Source organism: Octopus sinensis, linkage group LG8 (genome assembly GCF_006345805.1).
Source record: "Octopus sinensis linkage group LG8, ASM634580v1, whole genome shotgun sequence".
NCBI lineage: Eukaryota > Metazoa > Mollusca > Cephalopoda > Octopoda > Octopodidae > Octopus > Octopus sinensis.
This window is the reverse complement of record NC_043004.1, coordinates 55019909-55044430: the sequence shown is the minus strand read 5'-3', so window position 1 is coordinate 55044430 and position 24522 is coordinate 55019909. Positions and strand designations below refer to the sequence as shown.

The 24522-nt window shown below is 39.6% G+C and overlaps 1 protein-coding gene and 1 long non-coding RNA gene across 2 annotated transcripts in view; one reads left to right on the top strand and one right to left on the bottom strand.

The window, feature by feature from the left end:
- The window catches only part of LOC115215180 (TLC domain-containing protein 4-B-like), an 80040-nt gene that overhangs the window by 29319 nt on the left and 26199 nt on the right, over positions 1–24522 (top strand). The window contains exon 3 of the mRNA XM_029784367.2: positions 21108–21368. Coding sequence (XP_029640227.1) covers positions 21199–21368 — 170 coding nt within the window. The 5' untranslated portion in view covers positions 21108–21198. The remainder of the gene's footprint in view (positions 1–21107; positions 21369–24522) is intronic.
- LOC118764554 lies at positions 13277–24493 on the bottom strand. The gene is made up of 3 exons (XR_005000373.1): positions 24484–24493; positions 24058–24145; positions 13277–13286 (listed from the first exon to the last, which is right to left on the bottom strand). It is a non-coding gene; the product is annotated as an uncharacterized LOC118764554 (long non-coding RNA).

Below are 24522 nucleotides of genomic sequence, written 5' to 3'. Positions count from 1 at the left end.
ATTGAAACCTCAAAGCTATAAGATAATGCATGATTAATTCAAAACAATTTGAGTGAAAAAGTATTACATTTAACAGAATAATCTGAACACTAAAGGGTTAAGTCTATTAATATGTAATGTTCCAAGGTTTATTATGTCTGTATGATGTTGTTGTTCTTTATATTGTTACATACTACTGCAATGTTTTAATTCAAAGTAAGCAAACATCACTTCAAAGTGGGAGCTTGCTACTTCAAAATGAGGTTTATAATTTCAAAATGAAACTTTGTCACTTCAAAGTGAGATTAAACCCTGAATAATTTACTTAATAGGAAATGCATCTAATCATCATTTAAAAGAGTATTTTGTGGTAAATCTAATAATCATACCTCATTTTCCTTCCACAAGATGATTAATGGGTTATTTATTGTAAAGTATACAAATAGTTATACAGTACATCATCTACCGCTTCATGGCATCTGCCATCATTTTGGTAATGCTTTTCGTTTTCCTGAGACATTTAGAAATTCAGTATTTCTAACTTTGGTGATCAGTGAATAAATTGCACGGAAAATATTATATATTTGCAAAGTGGTTGCAGCCATCTCAGCTAGCAGGACTTGCTACCCTGGACTGATGACAAGCAAGACTCAGAAACATGCATGTCTTCAGGTGGTGGGGGTGCTTGCCTCCCCTTTTGCAAATATAAGGACACAGGAAATGTGTCAAAGCCGACAGGAAGCGTCGATGCTTCCTAGGGCTAAACAGCGGTGGTGTGATTCCCTTTACGGGACTGTCACGTTGAGTTGACAGTATACAAACACTATTCTTTCTTTTATTCTTTTACTTGTTTCAGTCATTTGACTGAGGCCATGCTGGAGCACCGCTTTTAATCGAGCAACTCGACCCCGGGACTTATTCTTTTGTAAGCCCAGTACTTATTCTATTGGTCTCTTTTGCCGAACCGCTAAGTAACGGGGACAAACACACCAGCATCGGTTGTCAAGCAATGCTAGGAGGACAAGCACAGACACACAAACACACACACATATATATACATATATACGACAGGCTTCTTTCAGTTTCCGTCTACCAAATCCACTCACAAAGCTTTGGTTGGCCCAAGGCTATAGTAGAAGACACTTGCCCAAGGTGCCATGCAGTGGGACTGAACCCAGAACCATGTGGTTGGTAAACAAGCTACTTACCATGCAGCCACTCCTGCGCCTATGTTTTTATTCTGTTTACAGTCCACAAATTAAAGGTCCTTATTTGATCTATAATCATAGCAGAATATAAACTGACCATGAGTGAAGTTGAATTTTGACATTTGTATTCCTGAAACTGCTATGCAGGGAAATAACTCATTTCATTTTTTGTCCATACATAGTTTGATTTTGTGTATTTGAAATATATGTGTTTTGTTTATAATATGAAGCATGGCTGTGTAGTAACAAGTTTACTTCTCAACTGTATAGTTCTGAGTTCAGTCCTACTGTATGGCACCTTGGGTAAATAACTGAGTTTGGTTGACAGAAACTGAAAGAAGCCTGTTGGTGTCTTGCAAACAACTTGCACATGCAAGTGCTACCAGTTAAAAGCTCCGTATACCGGAAGCTAGCAAGTATATGGGGTCATCAGGAGAGAATGCGTGCCGTTTCGGGGCCTACCTCTCGACGGCATCAATGCGCACCGGCCCCCCTCACTGATATGAGGCCCCGCTTGCTAGATCAGCTGGTTAAGAAGAACTCAATATACGTCTAGCCATCGCTCATTGTCTCTTTTCAACCAAATCCAGTGGCTAGCCTTCTCCACTGTTGATTGGATATCAGTCATGGTGGTATTGACTTTACAATGAGTTAGGCCTAGCAATAACAACATATATGTGTGCATGTGTGTGTGTGTGTCACTATCTCCTTGCCTTGACATCACATGACAGTTATAAAAGAATGTTATGATGGTGACATTGTGCAAATGGTATCCTTCCTTTCCAATCTTCCATGAAAACATGTTGGGTTAGCAGGCTCATGGTACATGCTATCAAGTCATACTTGTATGTGTATGCAAGTGACAGCTATACACCACTTCTAGCACCTATCACTCACCATGTACCAATGGAATTGCTTTCTACATCATGACTTGAGTTTTAGAAGTGGTAACCAAATCTCCATTGAATCAAACCACACCTTGTTGTCATAATAAAGAACACATCAGGTATTCTAGTTCAGCATACACTATTTCTAAAAGAAAAAAATAAGATGAGATGGTTGGGGTTGGATTGCCTTTGATACTGGTTCCATTTGATCAGAACCAAAACCAACTTAGAGATAAGCAGCAACAGTAGTGATGGTGGCCATCACTACTAAAGAATTGAGCGAGTGAACAAGTTTTTATAATGGTGACTCGACCCGCTAAAAATAACCATTAAAGCTCTCTCAAATCACACCATATTGTTGAAAAACAAGGGTCACTTTGTATAATGTAGTCCTTGATACACTTTCAGATATAAAAGCAAGTTGATCAGTGCTTTTTATCTACTTTGTGTGGTTGATGACTTCAGTCTCCAGTCTGTTATCTCTGAAACTATTGAAGATAGCAAGTCCATATTTTGTTATCAAGGAACAAAATGTTAAAAAATACTTCTCTCACTCATTTTGCTTTTCTTTCTAAGTCAAATTATCTGCTATAAATACATGACCTGTCAGCACAGTATGGCCATATGGTTAACAAGTTCATTTTGCAACCAAACGGTCCTGAGTTCATGCCTACTGCATGCTTGCAAAGATTAGATGGTTTGACAGGATCCAATGAGCCAGACTGTGTCAAGCTCCTTTGTCTCTTTTGGCATGGTTTCTATGGCTGGATGCCCTTCTTAATACCAGCCACTTTATAAAGTGTCCAACTACTTTGCAAAGTGTCAGTGTGGCCAACCACTTTATTTGCTAGAAATAGCAGGCGTATTTCCTCCCAATTACATCCTACTATCTTTAAAAGGAACAACATCTGTATTACTCTTTTACTTGTTTCAGTCATCTAACCGTGGCCATGCTGGAGCACCGCTTTTAGTTGAGCAAATCGACCCCAGGACTTATTCTTTGTAAGCTTAGTACTTATTCTATTGTTCTCTTTTGCCGAACCACTAAGTTACGGGGACATAAACACACCAGCATCGGTTGTCAAGCGATGTTAGGGGGATGAACACAGACACACAAACATACACACACACAAACACACATATATAGATATATATATAGATATATATACGGGTGTGTGTGATTGTGTATAGAAGAATATATTAAAAGGAATTCCAACCTTGTCTGATTTTCATGTTTTATTTACAATCTTATAATGATATAAGATAGTATAATATAATAAAATAAAATAATAGAATAGAATCTTAAATGTTCATTCTGATTGAACTAGTACTTTCATGCATTAACTTCTGCAATCTTCAGGTTCATGTAGTAGTGGTGACAGTCATGCTTCACAATTTTTGACTGTAGCTAGATGATTGAATCTGTGCCTTAAATACAGCTGTGTGGGCTCCAGATTGCTAGGTTTTGCAAACTGTATTCTGACCAATCAGTGTGTAGTATCACTCAATTACTTAAGCTGATTGGTTTAGGCGTCACGCTTTGTTGGACATGTCAAGAGTCCTGTATCTTAACCCTGGCAGCAATTGTTGGGCTATTTTTAGAAATGTTGTAAATAGCCTTTGTCAGAGATTTTTATATTTCAATTGTCATCATCATCATTGTCAGCACCTTAATTATTGTTGCTAGTGGTGTTGGTGGTGGCAATAGAACTTTTAACCCTAAATAAGATAATTTTCCTGCTATCTAAGTATTATTATTTTTGCTTGTTTAGTTTGGGTTCGAATTTATCAATAAAATTCTTTTCTCTGATTTTCCTCTCGATTTCACTTGGGCTGTGTAATTTGTAGAATGGAAATATTATATATATTTTATATCTACATCTTGCTGACAAAACACTGACTCGAAAAATGACCAGCTAAGCGAATTTAACTTACAACCTGTCATTCATATTCATTTTTTAAGCGTTGATTCGTAACCCTAAATCCCGTTTCTCTATTATTTGTTTCGCCATCTTGTATGCATGGCTTCCTGTCTGTCATGCATTTTAAATTCCTCCTTTAATTTCAGTGTCATCCCGTTGTTATTCCATCCCCAGAATTCACTACAATATTCTCCCTCTCTCCTATTTATATTATGTTTTAATCGAACCCCGAAGTTTCTAGATGTTCAGTAATTTCTGTCGCAGAAAATTCCCTACGTATTAACTTAAAACCTGTTGTTCCTTCGTCGTTATTCCTTTCCCCAAAGATACCCTAAATTCCCTACGAAATATTTTCTCTCTCTCTTATTTATATTACGTTCTCCTCGAACCCCGAAGTTCCTAGATGTTCAGTAATTTCTGTTGCAGAAAATTCCCTACGTATTAACTTAAAACCTGTTGTTCCTTCGTCGTTATTCCTTTCCCCAAAGATACCCTAAATTCCCTACGAAATATTTTCTCTCTCTCTTATTTATATTACGTTCTCCTCGAACCCCGAAGTTCCTAGATGTTCAGTAATTTCTGTTGCAGAAAATTCCCTACGTATTAACTTAAAACCTGTTGTTCCTTCGTCGTTATTCCTTTCCCCAAAGATACCCTAAATTCCCTACGAAATTTTTCTCTCTCTCTTATTTATATTACGTTCTCCTCGAACCCCGAAGTTCCTAGATGTTCAGTAATTTCTGTTGCAGAAAATTCCCTACGTATTAACTTAAAACCTGTTGTTCCTTCGTCGTTATTCCTTTCCCCAAAGATACCCTAAATTCCCTACGAAATATTTTCTCTCTCTCTTATTTATATTACGTTCTCCTCGAACCCCGAAGTTCCTAGATGTTCAGTAATTTCTGTCGCAGAAAATTCCCTACGTATTAACTTAAAACCTGTTGTTCCTTCGTCGTTATTCCTTTCCCCAAAGATACCCTAAATTCCCTACGAAATATTTTCTCTCTCTCTTATTTATATTACGTTCTCCTCGAACCCCGAAGTTCCTAGATGTTCAGTAATTTCTGTTGCAGAAAATTCCCTACGTATTAACTTAAAACCTGTTGTTCCTCCGTCGTTATTCCTTTCCCCAAAGATACCCTAAATTCCTACGAAATATTTTCTCTCTCTCTTATTTATATTACTCTTCTCGAACCCCGAAGTTTCTAGATGTTCAGTAATTTCTGTCGCATTAAATTCCCTACGTATTAACTTAAAACCTGTTGTTCAAAGATACCCTAATTCCCTACGAAATATTTTCTCTCTCTCTTATTATATTACATTCTTCTCGAACCCCGAAGTTTCTAGATGTTCAGTAATTTCTGTCGCAGAAAATTCCCTACGTATTAACTTAAAACCTGTTGTTCCTTCGTCGTTATTCCTTTCCCCAAAGATACCCTAAATTCCCTACGAAATATTTTCTCTCTCTCTTATTTATATTACATTCTTCTCGAACCCCGAAGTTTCTAGATGTTCAGTAATTTCTGTTGCAGAAAATTCCTTACGAATTAAACATGTTGTCCCTTAGCTCTCTCTCTCTCTCTTCCTTCCCCCCTCTCTCTTTCCTCATGCTTCCACCTGATAATCCCCCCCCCAATCCCTAACTCTTTATAAAGCAGTGTTCGATTTATCTCGTCCCTCTTCTCGATTCTACATCTTGCTGACAAAACACTGACTCGAAAAATGACCAGCTAAGCGAATTTAACTTACAACCTGTCATTCATATTCATTTTTTAAGCATTGATTCGTAACCCTAAATCCCGTTTCTCTATTATTTGTTTCGCCATCTTGTATGCATGGCTTCCTGTCTGTCATGCATTTTAAATTCCTCCTTTAATTTCAGTGTCATCCCGTTGTTATTCCATCCCCAGAATTCACTACAATATTCTCCCTCTCTCCTATTTATATTATGTTTTAATCGAACCCCGAAGTTTCTAGATGTTCAGTAATTTCTGTCGCAGAAAATTCCCTACGTATTAACTTAAAACCTGTTGTTCAAAGATACCCTAAATTCCCTACGAAATATTTTCTCTCTCTCTTATTTATATTACATTCTTCTCGAACCCCGAAGTTTCTAGATGTTCAGTAATTTCTGTCGCAGAAAATTCCCTACGTATTAACTTAAAACCTGTTGTTCCTTCGTCGTTATTCCTTTCCCCAAAGATACCCTAAATTCCCTACGAAATATTTTCTCTCTCTCTTATTTATATTACATTCTTCTCGAACCCCGAAGTTTCTAGATGTTCAGTAATTTCTGTTGCAGAAAATTCCTTACGAATTAAACATGTTGTCCCTTAGCTCTCTCTCTCTCTCTTCCTTCCCCCCTCTCTCTTTCCTCATGCTTCCACCTGATAATCCCCCCCCCAATCCCTAACTCTTTATAAAGCAGTGTTCGATTTATCTCGTCCCTCTTCTCGATTCTACATCTTGCTGACAAAACACTGACTCGAAAAATGACCAGCTAAGCGAATTTAACTTACAACCTGTCATTCATATTCATTTTTTAAGCGTTGATTCGTAACCCTAAATCCCGTTTCTCTATTATTTGTTTCGCCATCTTGTATGCATGGCTTCCTGTCTGTCATGCATTTTAAATTCCTCCTTTAATTTCAGTGTCATCCCGTTGTTATTCCATCCCCAGAATTCACTACAATATTCTCCCTCTCTCCTATTTATATTATGTTTTAATCGAACCCCGAAGTTTCTAGATGTTCAGTAATTTCTGTCGCAGAAAATTCCCTACGTATTAACTTAAAACCTGTTGTTCCTTGGAGGTGACCCCGCCCTCCCACCCCTCTACCAGAACCGGAAGTTTCTGTTTCCTATCTTTCTTGACCCCCCCCCCCGCACCCCTATGTAGGGTTTATTGTGATCATATAGCGCAAAAACTTTGAAATTTATGCAGGTTGTAGTCTAGAGTCTCAGTATGATATCTGGCAAAAGCAAGCTTTCTTTTCAGGTACAGAACACTGCGGCCCCTCATCCCAGGGTCTCAGAGGCCCACACCTCCCACACCCTCAGGGTAGGCACCCTCAACGTTGGCACATTGAAAGGTAGGTCTGGCGAGATAATCGAGATGCTTGAACGGAGACGTGTTGATGTATGTTGTATGCAAGAAATAAGGTGGAGAGGAGGATCTGCTAGGGTCCTCACAGGCAAGGGACACAGGTACAAGATTTTCTGGGCAGGGAACACTGACGGGGTTGGTGGCGTGGGTATAATTATCGCTGAGAAATGGATAGATAGAGTAATTGAGGTAATCAGAGTAAGTGACAGAATACTTAAGATTAGAATAGTGCTTCATAATAGATTAGCAACCATTATATCGGCCTATGCCCCTCAGCCAGGGCTACCCGATGGACAGAAAGACAGTTTCTATGACACCCTACTGCAGACCACCTCATCGACGAACGACAGGGACCTTCTCTTTGTGGCTGGTGATTTCAATGGGCATGTTGGACGACATGCTGGGGGCTTCCATGGCGTACATGGAGGCTACGGTTATGGTTCCCGCAATGAGGAGGGAACCAGGCTGCTGGAGTTCTGCGATGCGAATAGTCTTATGGTCTGCAACACTAACTTCAGGAAACCAACAAGCCACCTGGTCACCTACCGATCGGGCCGGCATACTAGCCAAATCGACTACATCCTTGCCAGAAAAAGGGAAAGATGGCTGCTTAAAAATGCCAAAACCTTCCCAGGCGAAGAATGCACCCCACAACATAGACTGGTAGTTAGTGACTTTAGGATCAGGACTAAGAGGGCGACTAGAAGACGACCAACATGGAGAAGAAGGGTCTGGAAGCTTAAAGCCCCTGCGAATGGACAGAGATTTAGAGATATGTTACTTGAAGCCTTTGACGAAGTGGAAGGGGGTATAGCTACACATGGGGTAGAAGACAACTGGACGTTTCTGAGGGACAACCTGCTGAAAGCCGCTGACCAGATCTGTGGCTGGTGCAAAGTCCCTTAAGACCCAAAATAACGTGGTGGTGGAACAATATTGTTGACAGGGCTATTAGACAAAGAAAAAGGCTTGGAAGGCCTGGAAGAACGGTGGTAGCAGGGAAGGGTATCAGACTGCCAGAAGGGAAGCTAGGAGACAGGTCTATCTAGCCAGAGGGGAAGCAGATAAGAGAAAATTTGCCAATGTCCTGCGCCGTGAGGATGAAAGACTTGAGGTATTTCGTGTTGCAAGACAGTGTGTGAGAGAGAATCGTGATGTGGGTAGAGAGAAATGTGTTCGCATGGAGGATGGTTCACTTGCGCTAAATGAGGATGCAAAGAGAGAAGCTTGGAGACGCCACTATGAAAGGTTACTGAATGAGGAAAATGAATGGGATAAAGAGAGTCTGCCGAATGTTGACCCTACAGAGGGACCAGCTATCCGAGTTGATAGTTCCGTGGTAGCTAAGGCAATTAGAAGCATGAAGACAGGGAAAGCCCCAGGCCCATCAGGAATTACTGCAGAGATGCTCAAAATATCTGGCAGTGTCGGCTATAACCTAGTCACCCGTATAGTCAACCAGGTGATACACGAAGGAGTCATACCCAATGACTGGTGCAGCAGCATACTAGTCAACTGCTACAAAGGTAAAGGTGATGCCCTAGATACAAATAATTACAGAGGTATCAAGCTGTTGGATCAAGTAATGAAGGTTACGGAGAGGGTCATAGCCCAACTAATTAGAGAGAGAGTTAGTTTAGATGAGATGCAGTTTGGGTTCGTGCCAGGAAAAAGTACCACTGATGCTATATTCCTGGTAAGGCAGCTGCAGGAGAAATACCTAGCCAAAGATAAGCCCCTGTACCTGGCTTTCGTTGACATGGAGAAAGCTTTTGATAGGGTCCCCCGATCCCTTATCTGGTGGTCAATGAGGAAACTAGGGATAGATGAATGGCTGGTGAGGACTGTGCAAGCCATGTACAGAGATGCCGTAAGTAAGGTTAGGGTTGGCAACATGTACACAGAAGAATTCAAAGTAGAGGTTGGGGTCCACCAGGGTTCAGTACTCAGCCCCCTCCTATTTATCATAGTACTCCAGGCAATTACGGAGGAATTCAAGACAGGCTGCCCCAGGGAGCTCCTCTACGCTGACGACCTTGCTCTTATTGCTGAGTCACTATCAGAACTGGAGGAGAAGTTCCAGGTGTGGAAGGAGGGTTTAGAATCAAGGGGCCTTAGAGTCAACCTAGCTAAAACCAAAGTACTAATAAGTAGAAAGGTAGACAATCCACAAATATCTTCAGGAAGATGGCCCTGCTCGATCTGTAGAAAAGGTGTAGGTAGAAACTCTATAAGATGTACCCAGTGTAAGCTATGGACACATAAGAGGTGCAGCAATGTCAAAGGTAGGCTAACTGGGAAGATAGTTTTTGTATGTGGCAGATGCTCGGGAGCATTAACCTCCGAAAATCTGCAGAAAACAACTTCCGTCACTTTCCAGGGGGAAAAACTAGAAGTAGTTGATAGCTTCCGTTATCTAGGTGACCAAGTCAGTAGTGGGGGTGGGTGCGCTGAAAGTGTAACTGCTAGAATAAGAATAGCCTGGGCAAAGTTTAGGGAGCTCTTACCTCTGCTGGTGACTAAAGGCCTCTCGCTCAGAGTAAAAGGCAGACTGTATGATGCGTGTGTACGAACAGCCATGCTACATGGCAGCGAAACATGGGCTGTGACTGCTGAGGACATGCGTAAGCTCGTGAGGAATGAAGCCAGTATGCTCCGATGGATGTGTAATGTCAGTGTACATACTCGACAGAGCGTTAGCACCTTGAGAGAAATGTTGTACCTAAGAAGCATCAGTTGTGGTGTGCAAGAGAGACGATTGCGCTGGTATGGTCATGTGGCGAGAATGGATGAAGATAGGTGTGTGAGAAAGTGCCAATCCCTAGCAGTTGAGGGAACCCGTGGAAGAGGTAGACCCAGGAAAACCTGGGACGAGGTGGTGAAGCACGACCTTCGAACTTTAGGCCTCACTGAGGAAATGACCAGAGACCAAGACCTTGGAAATATTCTGTACGTGAGAAGACCAGGCAGGACAAGTGAGCCCAGCCCACTTATGAATGCCTTTCCTCCCTTGGACACAAAGACCGGTTGAGGCAAGCGAAGTCGATATAGAACCTCATCCGACGACAGACACCCATCCCAACCCCCATGCTTGCGAAGACATGTTGGGGCAAGCGAAATCGAAATCGAAATCGAAACCGAATTGAACCAGCCAGGATCCCTGGCCTGGTGGTACGTAAAAAGCACTATCCGACTCGGGGCCGTGGCACGTAAAATACTCCAATGCGACCGTACGACAGGCACCCATGCCAACCCCCTTTGCTTGTGAAGACATGTTGGGGCAAGCGAAATCGAAATCAAATTGAACCAGCCAGGATCCCTGGTCTGGTGGTACGTAAAAAGCACTATCCGACTCGTGGCCGTGGCACGTAAAATACTCCAATGCGACCGTACGACAGGCACCCTTGCCAACCCCCTTTGCTTGTGAAGACATGTTGGGGCAAGCGAAATCGAAATCGAATTGAACCAGCCAGGATCCCTGGTCTGGTGGTACGTAAAAAGCACTATCCGACTCGTGGCCGATGCCAGCACCGCCTCGACTGGCTTCCGTGCCGGTGGCACATAAAATACACCAATCTGACCGTGGCCGTTGCCAGCCCCGCCTGGCACCTGTGCAGGTGGCACGTAAAAAGCACCCACTACACTCACGGAGTGGTTGGCGTTAGGAAGGGCATCCAGCTGTAGAAACATTGCCAAATTAGACTGGAGCCTGGTGCAGCCTTCTGGCTTCCCAGAACCCCGGTCGAACCGTCCAACCCATGCTAGCATGGAGAACGGACGTTAAACGACGATGATGACGATGATGAATTAGGGTTCAGCAAAGATTTGCTTTACTTAAATTACTTAAGTTATAAAATATTACTTAAGTTTACTGAGAAATGGTCCCTTTTCATGCCGAATTCTACTTGGTGAAATTATTGATTACTAGTTAATTAATTAATTTACCCTTTGTTATTATTGATATATATATATATATATATATATAATATATATATATATATATATATATACACCACAGGCTTCTTTCAGTTTCCGCCTACCAAATCCATTCATAAGGCTTTGGTCAGCCCAAGGCTATAGTAGAAGACACTTGCCCAAGGTGCTACGCAGTAGGACTGAACCCGGAATCATGTAGTTCATAAGCAAGCTACTTGTAGACCTTATTTACAAAACACAAAAAAGACAACAAAATAAAACTGGCTGATCATAGTTGGACTATTTTTTATCCCATTTACTGAATCAGGACTGACCCGAGGCTAAACAAAACCATACCACACATGCTATGCACATACATGCTTTTTGCTCTATTACGGCACTGAATTAGAAGCAGGAATTTAGTCCGTCTTCATGACGTTATATTCAATATAGTTTGGAACTTCAGTCACTAAAGGTGTAATAAAATATAAAGCATTGCTGAAAGGCACAAGAACCTCTGTTTACCTGGTGTCAAAATATTTACTGAGTTATACACTGAATTGTATGCATTTTGTAATTCATTGTAAATAATATAATGTATTGGAAATCGTAAATGCTTAACAATTATTAGACATTAATATTAATTATAATTAATATTGATAGTTTTAGTTTGGTTGGGTATGCTTGTCTTTCCTTCTCACACTGCTGTTACTAACTCTAGGTATCTCTACGAATTCAAGTACCGGTAACTGTAGGGACCTTTGCTAAGTTGTCAGTAACTATTAGTTACTCTACACACATAGATGTCAGTAATTACATGCATATCTCAACTTGGGTCACTCTGAGTTAACATCTTTTATGATCTTAAGCTTTTTTTTTTTAAGATGGACAAAATAAACCTGAACTCCAGTTGATTTATCCAGTTTCAGCAACATAGTTAAAAACATGAAAATTACAAAAGACACCTAAAAAAACAAATACTGAAGAGGAAAATCAAATAAAATGAACAAAAATATATATACAAACCATTTATTAACCCTGTAGCATTGAACCTGCCTGTCTGCAGCCCTAATGTTCTATTTGTTTTATGTTCAAACTTGCTACATCAACAATAAAATTGATATGGCTTGTAGAATAAGCTCCTGGATTCTCAGATCTTTCCATTCCAGAGAGCAGGATGTCATTATTCCCTTCTTCTCCTTTGTAGGGTTACACCTAGAGCAATGCTGCCCCCTTTGGTTTCCCCACACCAAACCAAATCAAACATTGAGAACTGAGTCACTCCTGAGAGCATTCACTAAAAAAATTAAGGACATGATTGATCTTGATTATTGGGACTGCCTTATAACATTGAATCTTTATTCTCCTCAGCATCACCATGTGCGCTACATCATTTGCACAGTGTGGAGAATATACCACAATACTGCCAAAACAATCTTAACATTACATTCAGAATTCGTCCAAGGTTGGGGCCATGCGCTATATGCCAGCTACACAATTCAGGCTCACAACATACAAATTTACTGCACCACAATTTCTTTTCCTCAACAGGCCCTTCTCTATTTAACATTATCCTTAAACAAATCAAAGAAAAAGATCCCATCACCTTCAAGCAAAACCTGAACAAATTTCTTCAAGGGATATCAAATAAGTCACCTTTACCTGGATATATCTCTGTTAACAACAACTCCCTACTTGCACGGGCCATGATAACACAAAGCTTGACTTAAAAATGACTTAAAAGATCCTATCAAGGGGTGCTATTAAGTTTGACATAGCCTGGGCTGATCTTGACCAAAACATATCTCGGTTATATCCAGCCTCTCACACCGACCCTACAATGTTATTCTGAAAATAAGCAATCACATCATTGAAATCTCAACTCCACAAGATTATGTAGGATTAATTTGAAGCAGTATGAATAAATAAGCATTACATTTGACACGGTGAAGGCGCATGGCTCAGTGGTTAGAGCATCGGGCTTACAATCATCAGGTGTAGTGAGTTTGGTTCCTGGACTAGGTTGTGTGTTGTAGTCTTGAGCAAGACATTTTATTTTATATTGCTCCTGTTCACTCAGCTGTAGAAATGAGTTGTGATATCACTGGTTCCAAGTTATATTGGCATTTGCTTTTCCCTTGGATAATATTGGTGGTATGAAGAGGGGAGGCTGGTATGCATGGGCAACTGCTAGTCTTCCATAAACAACCTTGCCTTGGAGGGTAACTTTCTAGGTGCAATCCCATGGTCATTCATGATCAAAGGGGGTCTTTACATTTGATAGTGTAATCTGAGTACTAAAGGGTTAAAAATGATATAAGGCTATAATCTTTTAAAAAATGTCTTTCTTTGTTGTTTTTCAAGTTAAGTCACATGTGTTGGAACCAATTAATGTTGCAAGTTGAGGTGTTCCTATATCGGTATTAGTACACAGGCAGCAACAATTATAGGTACCCCTACACATGCACACACGCTCAGGTACTAATAACTGTAGGTATGTTTTTATATATTAGTACCAATAACTCTAGACACCTCTTAACACACAGGTACCAATAACTATAGATATTATTATTACTTTACAGGTGTCAGTAACAATAAGTTCCTTTACACACTACACACTAGTACCACTCTACTGCTTCCATACAGGTTTGCAGAAATGGTGACAATCAGTCAATAGTGTGTGTGTGTGTGTGTGTCTGATTCCCTCCTCCCCTCTCTGTCTTTTCTTTTCTCATTGTCTTTCTCTCCTATGTATCTGTGTGAATGTATCAGATGTGTTTATCGATTAATTGTGATGGTGGTTGTGGATAGTGGATGGCATATTGTGGTGCTATGTACAAGTAGTGGTAGCATGTATGTTGTAGCTGTGTGTGTGTGTGTGTAGTAAAATCAAAGGTATTGGTTTCTGACAATAAAATACATTCTCTCCTTCCCACCTACCCCTCTCTTTCACATGTTTGCTCACTGTTTCTCTCCCTCCCTCCCTCCCTCCTGCCATCCCTCATTTATTCATTCATCACTCTGAGTAATTCATCTCCTTCAGCCTTCTCTCATTCACTCACCTCTCTCTCTCTCTCCCTCTCAATCAACTCTTTCTTCTTCCCTTTCTGATTTCTTTCTCTCTTCTGTTACTCAGCTCTCCTCACATACCTCCCCCTCTCACCTCTCCTCACACTCCTCCCTCTCTCACTCAGCTCTCTTTACACACCTCCCCCTCTCACTCAGCTCTCCTCATGTTCTTTCCTCTTTCACTCAGCTCTCTTCATACTCCACCTTCTCTTCTTTTCTCTCTCCTTCATTCAAAACTCCCCTCTCTCTCTCTGTGTCTCACTCAAATCTCTTTTCTTTCTCTCTGATTCTACTCTCTATCACTTCTTCCACCCTTCTTTTCTCATCTCCCTTCACTACTCTCTTCTCCTCTTACTCTCCCTCAGCATCCCCCTCCTTCTTCTTGCTTCTCTTTGCCCATCTTTTCTCACTTAGCTCTCGTTTACTCTACTCTCCTTTACTCTTAATACTTCCACCAACTCATCGAGATCTGTGTCCCTCCATCTCTATTAAATGTGACCTAATTCTGACTCAGGTAACAACACTGGAAGTGATGAGGGGTGCGGTGTATCAAGTAGTGACGTGCGCGTGTGCACACACACACATATGCATGCATGTGAACAAATAGGCTGACACAGTCAAACAGGTCAGGAGGCACACATTCACCACACACACCACACACACATGTTAACATATAGGCTCTCTCTCTCTTACACACACACACACATATTGGTATATATATATATATATAGTTTGACGCACACATAAATAGGTTGGCACATAAACTCATGCTTACAGATACAGATTGATGCATATGCCACCCCCACCGCCACATGTAACCTTTGGCTCTTGCTCTTCACCATCACCAACAATGACTTTGATAGAATTCAATCAGAATGGATGCAGTACCCATAACTTCTCTGGTAGTGTCACATGAAATCACCATCATCATACTGGTTTAAATGTTCACATTTCCATACTTACATGGATTGGACAGAATTTGTTGTGGCGGGATTTTTCTACTGCTTGATGCTCTTCCTGTCACCAGCCCTTACCCATTTCCAAGTGAGATCAATATTTCGCTATGGCCACAAATGTTTTCATGGAAGATTGGAAATGAACACTGCTTTCATGACAGTGACACTCGCTTACAACGATCTCATGAAGTCAAAGCAAGAAGAAAATACACAGACAGACAGGCACATGTAATCCTCCCCTTCTGCTAAATATATATATATATATATATATATATATATATATAAAAAGAGCAATAAAGATTCAAGTTAATTTTAAAAAATTTACTTGAATATGGTACCTAACTTAGATGCACCAAAAAAAAACTATACTGATTTAACAATACAGTAATGTGGGGTGATTATAAGCGAGAAAGAAGCAACAAGAATGGATAGGTTTTTAGTACGAAAAACCTATCCATTCTTGTTGCTTCTTTCTCGCGTATATATATATATATATATGCCGGTGGGACGTAAAAAGCACCATCCGATCGTGGCCATTACCAGCCTCGCCTGGCCCCCATGCCGGTGGCACATAAAAAGCACCATCCGACTGTGGCTGTTTGCCAGCCCTGTCTGGCAGCTGTGCCGGTGGCACGTAAAAAGCACCCACTACACTCACGGAGTGGTTGGCGTTAGGAAGGGCATCCAGCCATAGAAACATTGCCAGATCAGACTGGGCCTGGTGCAGCCTTCTGGCTTCCCAGACCCCAGTTGAACCATCCAACCCATGCTAGCATGGAAAGTGGATGCTAAATGATGATGATGATGATATATATATGTATATATATATATATATATATATATCTGCATGGCTCAGTGGCTAGAGTGTCGGACTTACGACCATGAGGTTGTGAGTTTGAATCCCAGACTGGACTGCATGTTGTGTTCTTGAGCAAGACACTCTATTTCACATTGCTTCAGTTCACTCAGCTGTAGAAATGAGTTGTGACGTCACTGGTGCCAAGCTGTATCGGCCCCTTTGCCTTTCCTTTGGATAACATCAGTGGTGTGGAGAGGGGAGGCTGTTATACATGGGCGACTGTTGGTCTTCCGTATACAACCTTGCCTGGACTTGTGCCTTGGAGGGTAACTTTCTAGGTGCAATCCTATGGTCATTCATGACCGAAGGGAGTCTCCAATATATATATATAATCAGTAAAAAAATTGGAGAAAAACGCCAAGGAAAATAACATGAGGACGTGGTACATGCAAAGTATTAATATGACGCTCAGCTAACATGACGCTAATATATGAGAATATGAAGCAAAAATGGAAAATAAGTGAAATATTTGTACACTTCCAGCAGAGCATACAGGCTTCATTCCTTGCGAGCTTACGCATGTCCTCAGCAGTCACGGCCCACGTTTCATTGCCATGTAGCATGGCTATTTGTACACATGCGTCATGCAGTCTGCCTTTTACTCTGAGCGAGAGGCCCTTTGTCACCAGCAGAGGCAAGAGCTGTCTGAACTTTGCCCAGGCTATTCTTATTCTAGCAGCTACACTTTCAGCACACCCTGCCACTGCTATTGACTTGGTCACGTAGGTAACGGCTATCAACTACTTCTAGTTTTTCTCCCTGGAATGTGGCGGTAGTTGTTCTCTGCACATTTTCAGTGTTTATTCCTCCTGAGCATCTACCACATACAAAAACTATCTTACCAGTTAGCCTTCCTTTGATATTGCTGCACCTCTTGGGATCTTTTCATTTCCAAGGCCTGTTTTGTCAGATTTTTCTAGTTAACTAAATAATTTGAAACTTCGTATACTGGTAGAGTGTCTCAAAAGAAAACACTAGTTTCAACTTGTTTATTTGAGAAAAATGTATTTTATAACTTTAAGGGTAGATTAAATCTGCGAATTTTAACCAATCGTATTGTTTGTTTTCACTTGAACTAATTAACTGCATTATCTTAGTGTGACATAGAAAGCTATTTTGTGACGTAGACAGCTGTGCGTAGGTCTGTGTTTTGTGCGTGTGTGTGTGTGTTTGATGGGGTGTGGGAGACAGAAAATATGTTGTGTAAGTGAAGTACTTCTGTTAGTGTGTGTGAAGAGACAGAGAGAGTAATGTGTGAAAGAGAGAGATAACTGAAATTTTTTACTCGGTGTATGTGTATATGTATGTATGCATGTATGTGTGTGTGTATGTATCTATGTATGTGTGTGTGTGTATGTATGTGTGTGTGTGTGTGTATGTATGGCCGATTCAGTGTTTACATTATTTCGAGTTAAAACGAAAGATTACCAAAAAAAATTTTGTCTATATTTTCGATCACTGTCATTATTCCATTGAGTCAACCTCATTATTTTCTACATAGCAAAGGTAATCTTTCGTTTTAACTTGAAATAATGTAAACACTGAATTGGCCATACATACATACACACACATACGAAAGATTGCCAAAGATAAAAAGTTACAGAAATAAAAGTTACACGAATAAAGTAAGGAATAAAAATCACACGAAAATTTACAAAAACTAAGTTATTTCACGTATGTTAAATACGTCAGCAAAATAGCCGTTTACGTCTATTGAGACGGAGTAATTAATATGAAGCCGAAAGACCGAATACCATTGGTTAAAATTCTAATTATTAAACAACGTTAAACTTTGAAATTACAATTCCGTTTTCATTCTGGTTTACAATTATGTTTTCTTTTGACACATTCTACCAGTATACGAAGTTTCAAATTGTTTGGTTAAGTAGGAAAAATCTGAAAATACAGGCCTTGGAAATGAAAAGATCCCACCTCTTGTGTGTCCATAGCTTACACTGGGCACATCTTATATACATATATGTACATTATGTAAATGAAATAAATTACAAAAGAAAGAAAGGTATATTATATACTAAGAGAAGATGTGAGAATATATAAAGAGAAAGGGAGGTGTATGGAGATTTTGAGATGTTATACCAACATAAGGTGGGTCATATAATTATGAGAAGAGATGGTTAAATAATAAATATATCCATATAATATAAGATAAATATATGTGCAGAGTATTTGATGATTATTAATCTTTTATCATAGAAAGGGTTAAAATATAGAGAGATATTTAAAAAAAAATAGAGATTTTAGAAAGAAAAAGGAAATGATATTAAAATAAAGTGGTGTTGGGGAATATTATTTAAGATTAATAAAAAGGAATTTTGACGTGTTTACATGAAAAAACTTTTTCATCCTTAGTATTATAAGGAGACCATTCATTCTCATTATTTTATAACTTTCTTCCAGGCATAATCTGCAAATTTTATTATTATGTCTATAAGAAGGGGCTGAATGAAGATAGGATTTTCAAAGATATTGAGTAATTTACATTGTTTCTTTTGAGTTGTTTTTATTGTACTTAATTTCATATTTGTATCCTGCCTTCTTAAGTGCTAGATTATAGTAGTCTTTATGTTTTTTAAAAATTTCTTCATTAGAAGATGATAGATTAATTCTTCTTTCTGTGTTAGTGGTTAGATATTTTTATAATGTTATAAGGATGGCTACTTTGGGCATTTATGTATGTGAGGTTGATATACTCTTTTACTTGTTTCAGTCATTTGACTGCAGCCATGCTGGAGCACCGCCTTTAGTCGAGCAAATCGACCCTGGGACTTATTCTTTGTAAGCCCAGTACTTATTCTATCGGTCTTTTGCCGAACTGCTAAGTGACGGGGACGTAAACACACTAGCATCGGTTGTCAAGCAATGCTAGAGGGACAAACACAGACACACAAACATATACACACACATACATATATATACATATATACGACAGGCTTCTTTCAGTTTCCGTCTACCAAATCCACTCACAAGGCTTTGGTTGGCCCGAGGCTATAGCAGAAGACACTTGCCCAAGATGCCACCATGTGGTTGGTTAGCAAGCTACTTACCACACAGCCACTCCTGTGCCTACGAGGAAATATTAACGTTAAAGTTAACCTCTAGGAAGTTCACAGAGTTGTCTTCTTTTGTAGAGTTCAAGTTTCCTGTTGGAGATATTTCTAACTAAGAATAGTGCGTCATCGTAGTAAAGACCACTTTCAATTCAGGGAATTCTTCTTTAAGTAGGTGTAGAAGGTAAATTCTGACTAAATCGATAACTTCAGCAGTCTTGCATGCACATGGGTACATCGAAACAGTCTGGTGTATCCTTCCTTGTCCAATATTTACCTTGATGAGAAATTATAGTTTTTCAAGCTTCAAGTGTGATTTTAATTTCCTTCATTGATAATTTAGTCCTATTCTTGGTGAAGATAAGTGCTATATTAAGTAATACAGGGTCGATAGATTGGTAATAGTTGTCTGTGTCAAGTTGTCTATGTCAAGTTACAGTTTTTATTATCGTGTATGTTGGTGAACCAGTTGATCATATCTAGTGTTTTGGACCACAGGTTGAGTTTTATTTTGGATTTCAATAAATGTAGGTATTCATCTAAGATAAATAAATTTGCTTAGTTTTCCGATGTCAGATTGAAAATTAGGTTTGTGATCTTTCAGGCTAATTCTATGCCTAGATGGTTTATAAACTTCAGTTATGTTGTTGATTCAATATTCATTCATTATTTGTTTGGATTTAATGTTAATAGATTTTAGAACATATTTATTTATAATCTTATATTTCTTTGTAATTTCTTTATGTAAGAGATTATAGTATAGATCTGCATCAACAATGTAGAGATTTCCTGTTTTGTTGGACTGTACGATTATACCTTTTAATTTTCTGAGTTCATTAACTTTGTGCTTCAAATAACGTAGGTGATTATTCCTTAGTACACTTTTATTAAACTTAATATTTCTTAGTAGGTTCCATAGATTGTCTTCAGAATTTTTTAATATCCTATTTGCAGGTGGGATTTTCTGGGATTTAAAATTTCTTCTAATATTCATGAGTTTTTCATTTGTTTTGTTGCCTAATTCTTCTTCTGTGCTATTTTCTTTGTCAAAGAAAAGAGCTTTCCATCTCATTCTTCTTGGTTATGCATTCACATTGCTTTCAATTAATCATGCATTATTTCATAGCTTTGGGATTTCGATAGTGTGATTGTTTATATTTAGAATTACAATGTAGGGTAGGTGTGAGAGGCGAAATCTGGCAAGTTTGAACATAAGATAGGTAGAATATTTAGGCTGGATATGGCCGGTTTAAATGCTAATTGATTAAATTTGTTGGAGAATTTTCTTGCATTGGTTATCAAGCAGATCTGAGGATTTGGGGCTTTGTGATTCTATGTATGGGATTTGGGTGTGTTTGGGGTGGGGTTTGGGTTTGTTTATCAGTGTGAGAGGGAAAGACTTGATAGCTGAAAGAAAGTAGTGAATATTCAACACAAGATACTTGATTGGGGGTGGAGAAGGAAGGTGGTAGTATGTTTTGTGAAGCCATTTGAATAGTTGACCTTTGGTCAAAAATCTAATTACAAGAGGACTCACACACACAAAGTACACCCTGAAAAGTGGTTGGTGTTAGGAAGAGTATACAACCCTATGGAGACCATGACAAAAGCAGAGCATACAGATAAGACCATTCTCTAACCCATCTAGGAGGGAAGTGGCCCTGAATAAGAATTGACTTTGATTGTGACAACCTGTGCAATCCATACCAACATAGAAGGCAAACATAAAATGATGACGATGGTGATGATGGCTGTATATATATGAATGTGTGTATATTTGTGTATGTATGTGTACATGCATGTATATATGTGTGTATTGTGATGTCCCAGTCAGTTTGATCTTTACAATAAATTTGACTTTATTCTCAGTATAAAGTTACCAAGTCAGTAAATGTTCTGATTGCCATTTTTAAACTTGCATTTAAATAATAAACTTATTTTAACATTTATGTGTGGTCATGTACATAAACGTGTATGTGTGTGTGTGCACTCTAAGTTTCCCTGCTTTTCTGCATTCACCCAGCTGACATGAGAAAACTTTAAACAAATGCATAAGTTCTACAACATGTATTTAGCACTCTAGTTCCTGTTTCTACAGCCGAATACTTATCTATAATTAACTTATTTTTCATTAACAGTTGCTACGGTTACTACTGCTGCTACTGCTGGCCGTCATCATCATCACCACCATCCTGATGCCCTGTAATCCTGTAACGTGAGACCAGTAGAATGTCATCATCGGGCGATATCATTTGGGACACGTCCTACTTCAGGGCTGCCTGCCTCAGTTGTGTGGCTTTCCTCATCATTTATAAATATGTCAGCCCTATTTTGTCAGCATTTGTATTCCCTGGATACCTTCACCTACACACAGAGAAGAAAATTGACTGGAATACACGGTGAGTAAATACCTGTTTATGCATTTCATTTTCTCCTTGATTGTTATTATTAAATATGAATTCTAGAAAATCATCTGCATTCCAGTTTTAAAATAGGTATATCATGCCCCTGTTTGTTGTAAGAGTTACTAAAAGACTTGACAACAGAAAGGGTCTCTAGCTGTAAAATACTCTCTCACATAAAAAAAGAGGGCCTCTCGCTCAAAGTAAAAGTTAGACTGTATGACGTGTGCGCAAACAGCCATGCTACATGGCAGTGAAACATGGGCCGTGACTGCTGAGGACATACGTAAGCTTGCAAGGAATGATGCTAGTATGCCCCGCTGGATGTGTAATGTTCCACAATCTTTAAGTCATCACAAATATTTCACTTATTTTCCTTCTTTGCTTGAGAAGACCCAGCAAGCCAAGTGAGACCATAACTGTGGCCTATGCTAGTGTAGCGTAACCAGCCCATTTAAGAATACCCTTCAGTCATTGAGCAATAAACTGTGCTTGTGAAGACCTGTTGAATCAAGTGAAATCTTGTCATGGCTGATGACAACAGTACCGCCTGATTGGCACCTGTGCCAGTGGTATGTAAAAAGCACCATTCGAGTGTGGTTGATGCCAGTGCCGCCTGACTGGCCCCATGCCAGTGGCATGTAAAAAGCACCATTTGAGCATGATTGTTGCCAGTGCCACCTGACTTGCTCCCATGCTGTGGCACATAAAAAGCCCCATTTGAGCGTGGTTGATGCCAGTGCCACCTGACTGGTCCCATGCTGTTGGTACATAAAAAGAACTATTTGAGCGTGGTTTGTGTCAATGCCGCCTAACTGGCTCCTATACTGGGGCACATAAAAAGCACCATTCAAGTGTGGTTGATGCCAGTATTGCCTCACTGGCCCTTTAAAAAGCACCAACTACACTCTCGGAGTGGTTGGTGTTAGGAAAGGCATCCAGCTGTAGAAACTTTGCCAGATCAGATTGGAGCCTGGTGCAGCCTCTGGCTTGCCAGCCCTCAGTCAAACCATCCAACCCATGCCAGCATGGAAAGCAGACATTAAATAACACTGATGATGAACATAAAGAAAACATTGAATTCTAGATTAAACAAGGAATTGTTGCAAGTCATACAATTGTGTGGTAGGCATATTGAAGCATAGCTTGACAGAGCATAAAAGTTATGTACAGACAATAGAGATAAAAGGCATCTGCGATGAAATTAAGTATACTTTCAAGTATGTGCAGTTGCCCTTATCACAGATCTAGGCACCCAAAGCCATAGCCAGACATGTTTGCAGAAAACTGGAAATAAATTACTCTGCTTGCATGATAATGGCTCTCATTTACAACTAACTACCATGTGATGTCAAGACAAGGGGACACAAACAAACACACACACACACACACACACACACACACACACACATGACAGTCTTCTATCTATTTCCATCAATCATACCCACTGCGAAGGCTTTGGTTGACCTGGGGCTTAGTTGAAGACGCTTGCCCAAGGTGCTATGCATTGTCACACAACCATGTCTGTGTCTTTATGCATATATAAACGACCTCATGTACAAACACACCTTACATCTTCTATTCCAGTTGAGCACTTTGTTGTATAAATAAAACACTTTATACCTGTATTCAGTGGGTGCAGATTTTGACTTATAATTTTCCATAAAATATCTGTTAGTCTGAAGTGACTCAGTGAATCACTGAGTTTAAATATTTGTTGATTTAATGTGTAGCCATAGTTACAGGACATTCTGAATTTAAAAAAAAAATACTTAGATTTGCCAAAATATTTATTGACATAAAACAGTAACATAATGATAATCTCACAATTTTGATTGTCTTTGAATATACAATGTCATCATCATTATGAATATACGATGTTGTCTTTTCCATGCTTACATGAGTCAAAACAGAATTTGTTAAGGCAGATTTCTTATGGCTAGATGCTCTACCTGTCACCTACTTCCAACAGAGGTAATAATCTTCTAGTCTCTTAAGAAATCAACAGCACAGACATAGATGTGATCCTTTTTGTTTATAAAGATTGTACAGCCTGTCAAGAGGCCCACATGTGGTTTTGCTATTGACTCCAAGCATATGACATCATTTATAGGTTGTTATATTGATTATAATCAGCTGACACACATAAGACAAAGAAAAAATATGAAATCACTCATAGACATACATACATATAACACATTTATATATGGGTGTGTGTGTGTACATATGCTCTTTTGCTTGTTTCAGTCATTTGACCATGCTGGAGAACCGCCTTTAGTCGACCAAATCAACCCCAGAACTTATTCTTTGTAAGCCTAGTACTTATTTTATCGATCTCCTTTGCCGAACCACTAAGTGATGGGGACATAAACACACCAGCATCGGTTGTCAAGCAGTGCTAGGGGGACGAACACAGACACACACACACACACACACACACACATATATATACACGATGGGCTTCTTTCAGTTTCTATCTACCAAATCCACTCTCAAGGCTTTGGTTGGCCCAAGGCTAAAATAAAAGGCACTTGCCCCAGATACCATGCAGTGGGACTGAACCCGGAACCATGTGGTTGGTAAGCAAGCTGCTTACCACACAGCCACTAAACAATTGTTGATGTTGTTTCCTATATAAGCACAAATGTAATTCTTTCCTGATGAAGCTCTAAGGTGTTATTTAGACATCCAACTACAAGTCCACTGCATCTTACAGTAGAAACAGCTGTAGACTAATGAAGTTCATAAGATAATCATGTATTCCGTTGTCATCTCTCTTTCTCATATATATATCATTAAAAGGCGGCGAGCTGGCAGAAACGTTAGCATGCCGGACAAAATGCGTAGCCTTATTTCGTCTGCCGTTACGTTCTGAGTTCAAATTCCACCGAGGTCGACTTTGCCTTTCATCCTTTCGGGGTTGATAAATTAAGTACCAGTTACGCACTGGGGTCGATATAATCGGCTTAATCCATGTGTCTGTCCTTGTTTGTCCCCTCTATGTTTAGCCCCTTGTGGGCAATAAAGAAATATATATATATCATCATCATCATTTAACGTCCTTCTTCTATGCTAGCATGGGCGGGATGTTATATATGCTTATTATTCCAACCTTTTTATTAAGCATTTATCATAATTCCCGACAACTTTT